The following is a 14613-nucleotide window of genomic DNA, read 5'->3' as shown; positions in this document are numbered from 1 at the left end:
TTGTATTTGGAACATCAAGATGAAATCATGTGAATGAAACATGTTTATAAGCAGAAAATCATGATTGAATAATAAATCAAATATTGATGAAATTAAGGAGCAAAAGCGAATTGATTTGAAGTACGAATGAATTGCGGGCTGAATATAGTTCAGCTTCAATCCAGTGCCTAGGGTGACAGACCTACGAGCAGTAGAGCTGCAACGTACGGATCACATGCTCAAACTGCTCACTTGTCACTTGTAGGACGCCATGCCAGGTGAGCGTAGTAGGGGAAAAGAAATCCTTTAAAGAAAGTCATTTTCTTTCTGGATTCCCCTCCCTTTTTAAAACTTAGGAGCAGCAACATTGTCATATTATATACAAGCCATAGTTGCTGCTTATTTATCTTATGCAACTAACAACCATTGACAAAACAAATAGTCCTGACGTGTTGTAGGTATGATGTTACTTGTATCATATATCTGGATGCAATGACAGAAACAGCAAAATACAAGTCGGGTGGAACACTATGCTAAGAACAGATTTTTAACTTGCATGTTTTTAAGCCACGCCCTTAATTACATTGGCCACGCCCCTTTGAGAGACACCCTCCCTCAATTTTCATCCTGCTTAAAGCCCTGTGTAGGTCCCAAGATAGTACAGCCATGATTCTCAACTCACTGATTCTAAGGTAGGGGTGACACCTCTGCAGGCACAGTGTCTTGGGCCACATTGTGTATTTATAAGGCTTCATGCAGACACACAGAAGCAGATGTGGGAGAGCTCAAACGTCCAGCACAGAGATGTGTGTATGGCCCAAACCAAGGTGGCATCCTTTTAATTTAACACACAAAAGGCTTGGCATTTCTTAGAAGCTACAGTAGTGCCTGGCTGCCCTCTGTTACTTAGGACTGCAGTCTCACAGTCTGCGTCTGGTTACTGTCCTTCTATTTCTAGTCCTTTGCAGCAGTTTTAAGATATTAATTAGAGTTTCTTGTTGCTCAAATGGGTGTAACTTCTGATTTTGATATGTTTCCCTCATCTTCATTACTTGATTTTACTCGTGTGAAAGTGCCACTCATAGTTGTTGAAATGTCACTCACAATTACACTGAAATTATGAAAATGTCACACATAAGCAATCAGAAACCTTGGCAGCTATGAACAACTGTTTGAGGCGCACTTTGAAAACAGAGCAGTGTTTGTTTATGAAGACTTCATTACAGCCACCAGAAAAGCACAGCAAATCTCAGCTAACTGATCAAAAGCGGAGTCATTGACGTTTAACATAGCAATGTAAGCTACATTTTCTGATGTTTTGACTGTGGTGAACTTTTAATGTGCAAAGAATTGAGCTGGGTCTGGTGGCTCAGTGGACTAATGCATCCACTGCAGGGCCCTGTGTTCGACCTCATGGTCACAGGTTCAAATTCTGGCGGGTCCACTCAGCCTTTCATCCATTTGAGGTCGATAAAATGAGTACTATTGAGTTGGGTAACAATATACATCTGTTATTTCAGCGCCAAGATGCCCTGTTGCTGGGGCGAATGTGCGCTTTACAAATACACCTGTTATGTTATGTTATTAGCATTCGAGATTGACTGCAGAGCTTATTGAAAAGTAACCTTTATAAAACACACGATGCGATTGAGATCTTTCTGCTTCATTTCTGTGCCGACCAACATTGTTTTCATTTCTTACCCACACTATGACAGGCATGAACAGTTGTGGCAGGAAGTTACTTGTAGACTTGGAAACAACTGCTAATTAGTGCACATTTTTACCTAGCTGTAAGGGTTTAAGAGTTTCAGTACACTGCTCTCAACTGCAGGCCTTCCCTCCATTAAATAGATTACTTACATGTAACCAGTATCTCTCATAGGCATTTAAAGACTGGTTTTAAAGACTGGCTTTAAAGACTGGCTTTAAAGACTGGCTTGAATTAACGCATTGCAGCAATTCGTTTTTTGTGGTTCTTTCTCACAAGCTGTGTCAATTAGATGGCAAATTTCCATCTGGTGAGTTTCTAACCTGCCACGCGCTTTCTCGTCACTCGCCCACTGCAAGGGCAGGGTGCCAGACTAAATAGAAATTGAAATTATATCAAACTAGGGCTCATCCAACAGTTGCTCACCTGCTTTTTGGAGCCGTCAATAACATGATAGGGCCTTAGGACACAAACCGCTGCTCAAAAACTAGCATCCTTGGGCCGAGCAGGAGTAGGTCAAATCTGGGTCTTGAAACAGTGAGTAGGTTCTGCTCAGGCCTCCCACCTGCATTGCTCTTCTGCTGCTTTGTTCCCCACTCATGATGCTTATTTGTACAGCAGTTGGTGCATACTTGCCTTCAAAAAGGTGCACAACTAATGCTCATGTCCCCTACTTCAAAGCTTGGGAGAGGTGTGGTGCAGCGGCCAGAGCAGCTGAATCCGGACCGCGGTTCGATCCCCGGCGCTGGCGACAGCTCAGCATCATGTGACTCTGGGCAATAGTTCACTTAATCTCCCCGCTTGTGCTATATAAATTCTTCAATACAATATACAACAATGTTTTTTCTTTAAAAATATATTCTGCAATGTATCAAATGTGTGATTACATGAATATCTTTATATTAGGAAAGGTGTAGTGATTATTGGAATGTGACCCAGAGGTTGCATACAGGTGCAATGACAGATGTAAACTACAATTTTAGAAAAGATGTAGAGGCACCTAATAGACGTGCAGTATCTCAATCAACTGCTGGAAATGAGAGAGAGAAGGTCCCACCAGGACAGAAGGAAACCCTTGAGGGCAGTGGATTGACAAGAGCCAAGACGTCCAACTCTACGACACATGAAGGAACAATCAGAATACAGCAATCCGTCAGCTAGCTACAGACGCAAAAGGAAATTCATCACACCTCATAGACCGCTCTTGCAAGGCTTGAATGCTAACTGCATGAGATTGACAAGAGATGTCCTAGTGTGGACCATAAGCTATGGTTAATATGGTTACCCACATGTAATCACCCTTGTCAGCATTTGGAACATCTAACTGGGGCTCCTGGGCAGTTGTGAATATGTTAGATACATGTTTCTCTGTTTGCAAGACATTCCGTGCTGACAGTACAAATGTCCTCCATTTACTGGAATTTTTAGTGCTAAATCAAACAAAAGAAACTACACATTTGAAGGACAAATTAATGTGCCTCTATGCTGCCCTGAGATTTCGGGTTTTGCTTTCTGTAAGCAAACATGTTGCCAATGCAAATTTTAATAAGATGTAAACATTTTGGTAGAAGTGGTAACATTCTATGCCAAGAGATGTAATTTATTTGTTGAAAGTTAATCTTAATGCCGTGGACACCTACAGAAGGCTGTAGCCAAGGTATTGCCTATGTATGAACCGAGGTCAGTAGCTCAGTTACTAGAACATGTGGCTTAGAAATTCCAACATACTTAAAATTCACTAAACTGGCAAAATATCTCAATCATAATCCGCTGGGATGGAGTATTAAAGAGTAGGCAGCAAATGTGAGAACTATGCCCCCCCCCCCACCCCCAACAGATCCTTTACGGTAGCAGCCATTAACCCGAAGAGATACATTCCCTAGGGTAACCATGAATATGGTTAAAGGTTGTCTTTTATATAAATCTATAATCTCACTGTCTCGAAGGGGAGAACTAACACCAAATCCAAGCCAAGATTGTCAGATTTTGGAATGTTGTAGATATGAATTTGGATATAAATAGGGTTTGAACCAATTTTCTGTAAAACAAAAACAAAAAAAATCTAAGTAATACACAGTACACAAGCGAAATGAAAAAAAAATCTCTGACAGTAAACGTATAGTGGATAGTTACCTGGCCTTTTCTTTTTTCTCCTCTTCACCTTAATGGATTTCACAACAAGCTCCTGGTCAAACTCTTCAGTGCTGATCGTGCTGAACCGTTGAGAAGGGGGTGGGTCCTCTCTTAAGACTTCCGGCGCTTCATAGTCCCCTGCCGCAGTTGAGCTAGAACCGCTGTCCACCGAGTTGAGTGAGCTTGTTTCGCTTGCTGCATTGTATCCTCCTCTCCTTAGGTCACCGCTCCCAGAGTCCTCCAGCTTTTCATCAAAACTAAGGCTTTGCAACTGAATTTTCTCACAGAATATACCACATTCTATGTCATTTTTCACAGACGAAGGCACAATATGTTCACCATCACCACCTGTCGAGATGGTGTGTGGCACAGCAATAAGTGATTCTTGCTTAAATTGGGTTGAGTGGGTTTCCAAAGGTGAAGCAGGCCTGAGTGATGGCTTCAGAATCATTGGAGACTGTAATTTCGTATTTCCATCGAAAGCTGTCAACACAAAAAACTATTGACTACCTCTTTACCACACATTTATGCATGACAATTACAAGGAATGAAAATTCAAGAGCTGTTAAATATTTCTATAACAGGAACACCATTCAGCCTAAGGCCAATGAATATATTTGAAATATGGGAGACTTGAGGGGCCCCTCATCATATTCTGCAGGGGGGGCATCATTTTTCATCAGGCCACTATGTTGAGACTATCAAAAACCCCAAACATATGCATAGATTTTAAGTTTCACTTGTCCATGCTTGAGTGGATCATCCAGACTGGGTTTTGCTTTTTGCATTCTGGGATTTGTTTTGTCTCATTATAAAGTCAGCACTACAAGCTCCAGTATTCAAATAATAAAAGAGGAATGGAAGAGCTACTAACACATGGACCGGGGAAATGTAACAGCTCTGCATATGCAGAGTAGTTCACAATCTCATTTTAGAAGTACTACTGCGGGTTGGTTCATAATGTTTCAGTGATATAACAAAGTAGAAAACAGGTTTACTTAACAACACACCATAATTTATTTTTCTCTGGGTCAGAAAATACTGGGCATCACATAATATTCAATTTTGGCATATTTAACCCCTTGTCACGAGTCTCGTTTTTTTGCAATCTATCTGTTGTCCTTGCCATTGCATGTATTTCTCAGCTAAAACACTTCACTTGTCTTCCTGCTGATGGGAATGGGATGCCAAACACTGGATCCTTCACACAAAGATGGCGCCTAGGATAAACATGGAATGGGAGAATCAATGTACCCCTCAAAAGAAGGACGCTAAGAGAAAAAAAAGATGAGCACAAAAGCCCTTGGAAGAACGGAAGCCTCGACCTTACAAAAGGTAATAGAAGCATTGCTGCGGAGAAACACATATAGTAAATAGTATAGGGTGCATAAGGCTTCCACAAGCCTGTTTCCTACTCATGAATGCTTCGGAGCTATTCTGGAGAGTCAGACAAACGTTTTATGAACCGTAAATGAAGAACAATGACATGGATAACAACTGTATGAGTATAAGGATCTGTATTTGGGGGCACGAGATGGAGAGCGCAGTTTACCTGCTATGCCTCACATACTACACTAGCCACAGTCATGGAAACAGAAGCAATCAGCCCGATCACTGTCAATCACCAGAGGGATCCACTGAAGGGTTAATTCAACGAGCTGAGCTATGGTGTCAGAGTGAGAGACTCATGGAAATAGTTGTCTCTCAAAGAAGATAAAACAGACCTCCGCTCGTAGACAGACTCATTATTTTGCTTGCTATGTAGCCATGGAAAGAGCCTACAACACCCTCACCATAATGTTCTTCTAATTAATAGACCTATACTTTCACTGCATCCTCAACAGGACCACCTACGAATGGTATCACAAGGCTTTGGTTCACTTCTAGGGTGGTGAAACACAAGAAATAGATCAATAGACCGGGACATGGGAACTTTTGGTCGATGGCTTTCTGCGTAACATGAACATCCTGCGAGACAATTTTAAAACACTTTCTTTTAAAATGAGACATTAGAAGAGACGTTGAGACGTCTACCTGGACTGTAAAAAAATATTCTCTGTCATTTTACCGGGAAAATTACAGCTGGAATTAAAAAAAGGCAGTGGTTTGGAAACTGTGCTAAAGAGTGTATATTCTGAAAAGAAAAGGAAAAGAAAGGGATAATTTCCCTTGACCGTGTTACACAACAGCTATAAATATATAACACAAATAATAATTTAATATGAACCTTTGATCCACTGAAAGATGTGATAGGTGCTCCCCTCCAACTGGGCTCTGGACTCCACCCTAGATCCCCCATTACCTCCTGCCCACTCCAAAGGCAGGCCAGCCACAGGTAATAGGCTATGTGCAATCCTACAACCCCGCCACCCTTCCATGCCCAGTGCATGGTGGGAGTAGACAATAGTCCCTTGGACTCTTGTAGCCTGCCCTGGCTCCCCCTTCTGAGATCGCAACCCCTACCAGATCTCCCGCTGACATTTTCTGCCTGCCCCAGAATTTGTCTTCAGAATTTGGAACCACGACGTGGAAAAGGACCCGGGATTTCGGTGTCCATGTAGTTATTCCCCTTTGCGTGGCCAAAACTCTGAATAGCCACAAGTTGATGCTGTGATAAAGGCTGGAGTCGTATATAACATTTCCATTGTATCCCTGCTCAAATTTCACATAGCCCATACGAGGCACTTAGTTTATGCTAATCTATTTACCACCTACTTGAAACTAAATGAAATGATCAAAACTTATAAAGCGCAAAAAAGGCCCATAGGTGTCTAGGTGCTATAGAGTTGTTGTACTGCAAGTGAACCGGTAGAGGGCTTCAGGAGGTAAGGTCTTCCTATAGGGTAATTAACCAGATATTTAGGGCTTCCTAGAATGGATATGCATATTGATGGAAGAAAGAGGACAAGGAAGAGTGTTCCAGAGCCTATCCGCTTCAACAGAAAAAGCTTTGCCTCCCAATTTCTTCTTCCTGGACTCTAGGGACTGTTACCCAGTTCTGATATGCTGAACAGAAATTTAGAACAGGCACATACCATAAGAACATGGCGTTGATGTCAGCTGGACTTATCTCATAGAGCGTTTTATCTACCGTGCAGAGAGACTTGAACCGGATGCGTTTCTCCACTGGAAGCCAGTGCAATTCTTGCAATCCTTTCGATAGCGAATGTTACTTGGGGATGTTCAATGTGAACCTTGCCATTGCATTCTGCACAAGGTGGAGGTTGGCGAGGGTCAAGGTATTAATCTCCAGATAGAGCGCTTTACAATAATCTACCCTAAAGTAGTGCTGCTACTTAGTCTAAATATTCTAAAGCAAGAAGACAGTTCAAATTAAATTTACCTTGAAAAGAAACTAAAATAATTCATTTTATTAAGCAGTGGTAACATTAGCATTAACACAGACCTGTTGAAGGCAATCCTTCTGGCCTATTTGAAATTCTTAGAATGTCTCGGTCGCCTTTTAGTAGAAATATTTCATTATTTGTACACGACACCGAAACAATGTCACCGAATCCTTCCAAACCACCAATGACAGCCTGCCAAAAAATGGAAAAACGAATTAAAATGTGTCTGCAAAATTATAAAGACTGTCTAGCGTCTGCATAATTTAAAAACAGCAAGTCTGACAGTGGAGGAAGTAACACAGGAGTTAGGCATCGCTAAACAGAAAGCTCAATATCAAAGGGCAGCACACTGTACACTCGTACACTTGCTTCCCAATACACCTTTCAAGTTTTGAATATCGGAGCAAACTTTGAAAAGCCCACTGTTAAACTTGATTACAAAGGAGAGAAACCATGAAATCGTGGCAGACCATAAATGAGCATATGATATTAGGACACTGAAATGTAGACAGCTCCATTAAAGACAATGGAGGAACAATGGGATAGGCCTACTGCTGTCAACTTTCCAATGTCCCGATTCACACCCTCTGCATCCCTACTGGCATGTGGATTGTGCAGGGGAATGCGAGAGCCAGAGGCTGGGGAGAAGGGCACACAGCCAGTGGCGTAACAAAAGCCCCCGCATCCGCGACGGTGCGGTCATGGGGGTACGGAGCTCCCTCCGGCACTGGCAGGACCCTGGCCTGACAGCGTCGGACTGGGTCCGAAGACAGGGGAGCCCCCTGCATGGGCCCCACTCAAGTTTCGTTACACCCTGCACACAGCAAGCATTCCCCTATCGCTCCTCCTGTTGCTCTCTGCATCACTGGAGCTTCAGAAGGATGGAAGTGGGATTCTTCTCAGCTCGTCTCACTCGGTTCAGTCAAACAAAGAAATTCGTTTTGGCAGAACACAAGGGAAATCAGGGGCTGGCTGATGCTCACTTTCAGAGCTCCCCTTGTGTGGCGTGTTAGCAACTGTCAGGTACACACAACAAGAGCTGTGAAAGGCACTCAAGCTTCAGAGATACAAGGGGTTGTAAATCTGCTGTGTCACCAAGGAGACTGTTTTCTTTCATTAGGATGCTCACTCATGTTCTAATACCCTTATAGCCCACTGCAGTGGGTAATGCTGACCCTTAAAGGTCTGCTCCCTTGTTATAGGCCACAGCTGAAGGAGCAGGCCTTTAAAGTCCAGTATACCCTGCAGCGGTGTGCTACAAGGCTATATTCTATGCTATTACTACCAACCAGTGCTTTAAATTGTCCGGTACGGAGTACCAGCACTTTTTTATGTTCTCAATAGAAGCCTAATACTTCTAATTGGAGTGTGCCAGCACTTCTCAGAAACGAGCAGGTACTCTGGTGCAAAGTACCTGCACTTTTGTTTTTCTATTTCAAGCACTGCCGCCAACTACATGATGGCCGATTGTGATTATAACATTGTTTTGCGTCACTCTCGCTGGATTCCTCTACCCACCCCTCAAGCCCTGGGTTTTCAGCCGAGAGGTAAGTCGACGATTTTAAACTGCTTGAAGAAAAAAAGCCAAGCAATCCATATTTTGATGTGCTGTGTTTTGAGGTCACTAAAAGAAAAGCAGCTTAGCAACTAAATGCAGAAATGGCTGTCTGCTGCCGAACTGAGCGTGAAAGCTCACGGACGAGGGTGAATAGTGGTGGAAGTGCATATAACACCAACACCAAAAATAAAACCTAATCACAGGTCTAAGCAGAAGGTGGTAGAAAACAAGGGGTAAGGGAGAATCGGTAGATGGCAAAGAGAAAGAGGGTTATAACCCCATAAAACCATTAAAAAACAGGAACAAATAAACACTTTCTTTTATTCCCTTGTTGCATTCCTGCCCAAACAAATGACATTTAGAAAATCACTCTAAAAACTTCTGGTGCTTTGCAACATAAATTATTCCAAATTAAAAGCCTGACATACAACCAAATTTCATACTACTTGGGACATTTACGCTCGTTTTCTGTAGCCCTGGTTCAATTAGTTGCTATGCTTTGACACTGGGAAATTAGCGCTGCCAGAAGACTGTGCACTGAGTAACGATGGAGCCAGTTCATTATTCAGTTATTTTGCTATTTAGTGACAGTCAGTCATTTTGCTATTTAGTGACAGGTTGTGTTCGGCCGATGGTTTTTTCCTGTGCTCAGCACCAACCAGCACGTAATTGACAACACCGGCACTTGTGTCAGTCTGCCACATGGTGGCGGTATTAGTCTAGTGTAAATTAGAGACGAGTTGTTTCTTAATTCAATACGCATTCAAAATGACTAATCAGATCCCCAGGATATCGCGATTAGCAAAGAAATCGCAAATTTGGCACGATTTTTACAATAGTGTCCGCAAAAATTGGCATTGTGAATACATTTGAGGCAGATCCTCCTTTTATTTGCTCTTCTCTATTGTGAGACAATGCAAATTATGTGAGCACTGAGCAACAGGTTAACAGGCGGCAGCGGTGTTGGGTTTCTTTACCGCCTGCGTTTAAATTACCCAAGCCTCCTCCGGTGCCATCAGACCTCGTCCTCCCCTGGCGTTGATTTCCTGGTACCTGCTGCCCTTTACTCTTTATTTATTTTTGGCACCTTAATACACCTCAATCCGGCATGCATAGCACTGGAGCGCGTTACATCAGCTCCAGTTACATTAAACACGTGTTTTATAGGTACAGCGAGATTAAGTGATATTACATGTTCAGCCGACTTAAACCTGGTTCCCCAGTTCAGAAGTCTGCAGCTCTGGACGTAACCCCACATCCGCTCAGCGTGCCAGGTAAAAGAGGAGTCACTCACTCCAATGTCTCCTCTCTCCCGTGAACACCCCTTACCACTAAAACCACAGGACACTCATGGCCCAGTCTCCTCATCCCCAATGCCCTCCCACTCTCGAGTCTACGGGGTACCCACCACGCCATTTGTCCCCTGTTGCAGTGTGTCCCTTAGGAATAGAGACTGCCCGATGCCAGATAATAGTTTTCAAATTTAGATATTGTAAATGCATTTTTATAGCGCTTACTACCCCTTTTCGGCGAGAAGCATGCTACTTAGGAACCCAAAAAGTATTAGTAGTTGTAGGAAAGTAGATCTGCTTTCATGGTTACCCTCACTTTTTGACTGGTGTCAGTGTGTTTTTGACCTAGTCTGCTGGGATCCTGCTAATCAGGACCTCAGCAACCGTGCGCTCTCCCCTATATTGGTTCTGGTAAGTACTTTGGTACCTCCACAATTGGCTACCGGTGAACCCTTATGAGTCCCTAGTATAAGGTACTAAGGTACCCAGGGCATAGGTACACCAGGGGTCTCCCAAAAGGTGCAGCATGTATTGTGCCACCCATGGGAGTCCACTCAAACTGTGACTACCGGATTATCATTGCAGCCTGTGTGAGTTGGTGCTTGCACCGGTCACAACAGATACAAGTTTCCTTGTATCTGAGGTCACTGCACTTTAAACCTATAAGTCACCCCTATGACAGGCTCTTCAGTCCTGAGGGCAGGGTGCTTGGTTATAAGTGTGAGGGTGCCCTAACATGAGCAGGACACCTCTACAAACACCGGAGTCGATTCTCCAAGCTTTGTAAGTGTGGTCAGCCATTTTAATACATATAGTGGACATCAGTCATTACGAGATGCCTAACTATATAATGGCTGAACCGACCTGGTCATGTTTGGTATCAAACATGTTGGAATCATACCCCAACACTGACTCCAGAGTATGATCCCATGTACTGTGGAGCCTCTGGGGGACCCCTCGTACACCTGGTAACAGCCTTTCAGGGTATGCAAGCAAGCTAGTGCTGCTGCCGACCACAAACAAGACCTTGCCCTCCTACAACGGTTGTATGTTTTATGTACAACGCTCTGGTAGCCACAAGGGTGCACTTTACACTTCATAAAAATGTAAATACGCCGGTAATGGATAATATACAACTTGACTTAAAACATACTGTATCAGCACCACACCCCATTACAGTGTAGGTTATTTTGCCAAGAGGGAGCAATATTTATAAGAAAATGCCTCTTCCTGTCTTCTTAGGTCCTCTTACAAAGCTAGGTTGAAGATTCCAGCTTCAGGTGCATACAAAAGGTGGCAGTTCTTTATCTTACTGTGGAGCCTTCCCCTGAAACTCACTCCCAAGTTCTTTATACTCCGATCCCAAACTTTTCCCAACCCTTAAGTCTTTTTAAAAAACATTTCTCTTCAATGCCTGTGTTTCTGTATGCCTCACTGTGAGTGCCAGAGCTAGGGCACCACTGGGCAACGTGCATGTACAAGCTCTTCATTCATTGATTACTTCATTGATTGATTGATTCATTCATTCATTCAATGCCTACAACCTCTTCTTCACAGGAGCCCCATGGTACATTTCTCCTCTTCAGCAACCGGATTATGTACTCCAGATACCAAACTATCAGTGAAGTTCTATAAATGTTATAGTGTCCTGGTATTCTCTCTTGCACATGAAACTCACAGCTGCTGATGTGTATCTGACTTCTACAGGCCTGCTAAACATACAAGCGTGGTACTCATGGCGACAGGTCTGCGTCACTTTATTTTAGAATGAGGCATGGCTCGCGGTTCAAACATGAACACCGCTGCTGACCCCAGTGATACTCTTCCCACCACTATAAGGCCTGAGACTACTAGTCAAACGTGCATTAGATGACCCACGCACGAGAACCCAGCTTACATCAGATGCCTCTGGTGATCTTCCATTACCGGCCCAGTGTCCAAGAATATGGAAGAATATTGAGTGAACTCAATTCAGAAAAGCCTTTATCCCACTTGGCACCAGTTCATCTTGAAACACACACTATAAGAAAAGTGGACTATGTATCTCAGGGTTGCAGCCTTTAGAGGCTGGGGAAACATACCACAGGGCTTTTTGTAGGAAAACTTAGGATGCTGTCTAGAATGCTAGTGTTAGTCAGGTGAAGACTTTAAACCAGCTGATTGGCGCACTTGTGAATGCCTCGGGCTCAAGCCTGTGAATGGCACAAGAGGACTCGGTTAGTGGATTTGATGATTCAACCTAAATTGTGATACTTTTAAGATTAATACTAAAGTACATGTTTTTTGTGTGGAAATTAGTATAACTCAAAGATTAAGGTCTCCTAAAACAACAGTATTGTAAAACCTAGACTATAATTGAATCCAAGCAGCAACATTACTAGGACCCCTGCTTTCTTAATTTTTCTCAAGGAATATATAACATCTTGGCACAGTTCCAGATAAGCAGGCAACCAGATATTTCCAATACCACTCCATACCTGATTTATAGTATCTAGCAAATAGATATTGTACTCATCCCAGCTCAGCACCCAACCTTCCTGGAAGAAACTTGACACAAGTCCAAGTTGTCGCTCAGGCAAGCTACATCGGCCAGTGTGAGGGCACTCTGACCGAGGGTACAACTCAAAGGGTTTCATGCCTCCAACTATCAGGTCCTTCAAAATGTATGTTGCCTGCACGCATCCGCGAACATCAGATTTCCAAACCCGCAGCCCAGGTCTTGATGCATATAGAGTAAGGTCACTTTGCCTGCACAAGCCAGGTATAAAGCAGGCTCCGAATTTCCCATTGCTAAAAGGAAAGAGTAAAAAAAAAGTGTCTGTTAGTAAGTCAAGCAGCTGATGAACATGCAAACAATAATAATAGTTCTAAGACATTATTAAGCAGCGCCGAATTTGAAAGGGTCAAGATCTAGAAGATAATCAATTCAAGTGCAAAATGCAATGGATGGAAATGCTTGAAATAATCTCTTAATGACTCGCCCTAAATGAGTCTTGGATGTTCAGATGGGGCTACTAAAAACTGCTGTGCCATAGGACTCAATATGTAACTCACCAATGACATCCAGCAATTCCAAAACATGTCTGAAGTTTCTTGTGTGCCCAATACAGAGGGAATGTGGCCGAGCAGTTCAGAAGGAACGGGGAGGTTCAAGACTGATTTGCCTATGGTTGACCTTAGTCTGTAGTGGCTCAGTGAGCAAAAATGACAACGGTTGAAACGCAGATCTGGGAAATTACCAGTGTCCGAGATCAATTTAAGTACTCCAAAATCAGTTAAACAAATTACATCCAGGACATTGAGTCATGGCTCAAACTGGTACAAAATGCAACATAGTAAACACAATTAATTAGTCTACTATTTGTGTGGTGCATTATATTGGTGACAACTCCATCAGTGGTTTTAATACTATTATCTAAGTATAAAACGACCAAATACTTTCAACTAGTTTTCATCAAGAAGATATCAAGAGGGTAAAGCTGAAGAGATGACTGTTATCTGTACATGGAAAAATACTGCTCCTGAACGCCAAGATTACTGGTTAAATTCCCAAGAATTATGAAATTACTTTTAGTTCTAGCTACAGGCGAACATCTTGGGAAACCCCTATATTTAAAAGGGCAAGAGTTACAAGCACTACATGTCAATAAGCGTTGAGAAGTTTTAGGTGCATAATTGCCAATGGTTCATACACACTCCTCAGGCAACAAGCTAAGGGGTAAAATGATTATATATAGTGTCTTTAGGCAAAAGTAATAACTATGACAATGTAATATTGTTAAAAGAATATAGTCAAACCCCAATACCTAGTGTTTCAAATAGAGTGCTCCTTTAAAGTGACCTAAAAAAAAAAAGCTGTCAATTAGATGGACAAAGCTCCCAGGACATACCCATGGTTACATTGGTCACTAAACTGGTACCATTTCTTAGAGACGTTTTTAGATCATGAATCAACTACATGTCGCTTTGCACAATGAAAAATAGTGTGTAGCTCTCCACTCAAAAGGGATGCTAACATTATCCCTTCCCCAGAACTAATATTGTCCATTGCTTTCAACCCTACAATAGGTAGAGAAATCGTATGAAAGGCTAGAACTGTATCTGTTACTGATAAATCATGAAGAATTGTCTTATATTTTACGTGTGTTGTTCTATTCTAATCCCTAGTCTTACCTTTCAAATGCAGAAGTAAAAAGCATTGTTCTCACCTATACAGATCTATTAGCTTAGCTAATGTGTATTAGCAATGTTGTAAACCAGAGTGGCTGCTGTTCAGCATGGCTAAAAGTTAGTGGCGAAGAGTAGAGTGGAGAGACGAAGAGTAGAGTGGAGAGGCAAAGAGTAGAGTGGAGTGGCGAAGAGTAGAGTGGAGTGGCGAAGAGTAGAGTGGAGTGGCGAAGAGTAGAGTGGAGTGGCGAAGAGTAGAGTGGAGTGGCGAAGAGTAGAGTGGAGTGGCGAAGAGTAGAGTGGAGTGGCGAAGAGTAGAGTGGAGTGGCGAAGAGTAGAGTGGAGTGGCGAAGAGTAGAGTGGAGTGGCGAAGAGTAGAGTGGAGTGGCGAAGAGTAGAGTGGAGTGGCGAAGAGTAGAGTGGAGTGGC

The 14613-nt window shown here is 42.7% G+C and overlaps 1 protein-coding gene across 4 annotated transcripts in view; it reads right to left on the bottom strand.

The window, feature by feature from the left end:
• TECPR2 (tectonin beta-propeller repeat containing 2) overlaps positions 1-14613 on the bottom strand; it is a 512189-nt gene that overhangs the window by 356965 nt on the left and 140611 nt on the right. For all 4 annotated transcript variants that reach the window (XM_078660212.1, XM_078660215.1, XM_078660213.1 and 1 more), the window contains 3 exons: positions 12495-12807; positions 7227-7359; positions 3821-4303 (listed from right to left, as the gene is read on the bottom strand). In XM_078660212.1, the coding sequence (XP_078516338.1) occupies positions 3821-4303; positions 7227-7359; positions 12495-12807 (929 nt within the window). The remainder of the gene's footprint in view (positions 1-3820; positions 4304-7226; positions 7360-12494; positions 12808-14613) is intronic.

This window comes from Lissotriton helveticus, chromosome 9 (assembly GCF_964261635.1).
Source record: "Lissotriton helveticus chromosome 9, aLisHel1.1, whole genome shotgun sequence".
In the NCBI taxonomy this organism is placed as follows: domain Eukaryota; kingdom Metazoa; phylum Chordata; class Amphibia; order Caudata; family Salamandridae; genus Lissotriton; species Lissotriton helveticus.
Note: the sequence above shows the minus strand (reverse complement) of the source record. Positions and strands in the feature narration are given on the sequence as shown.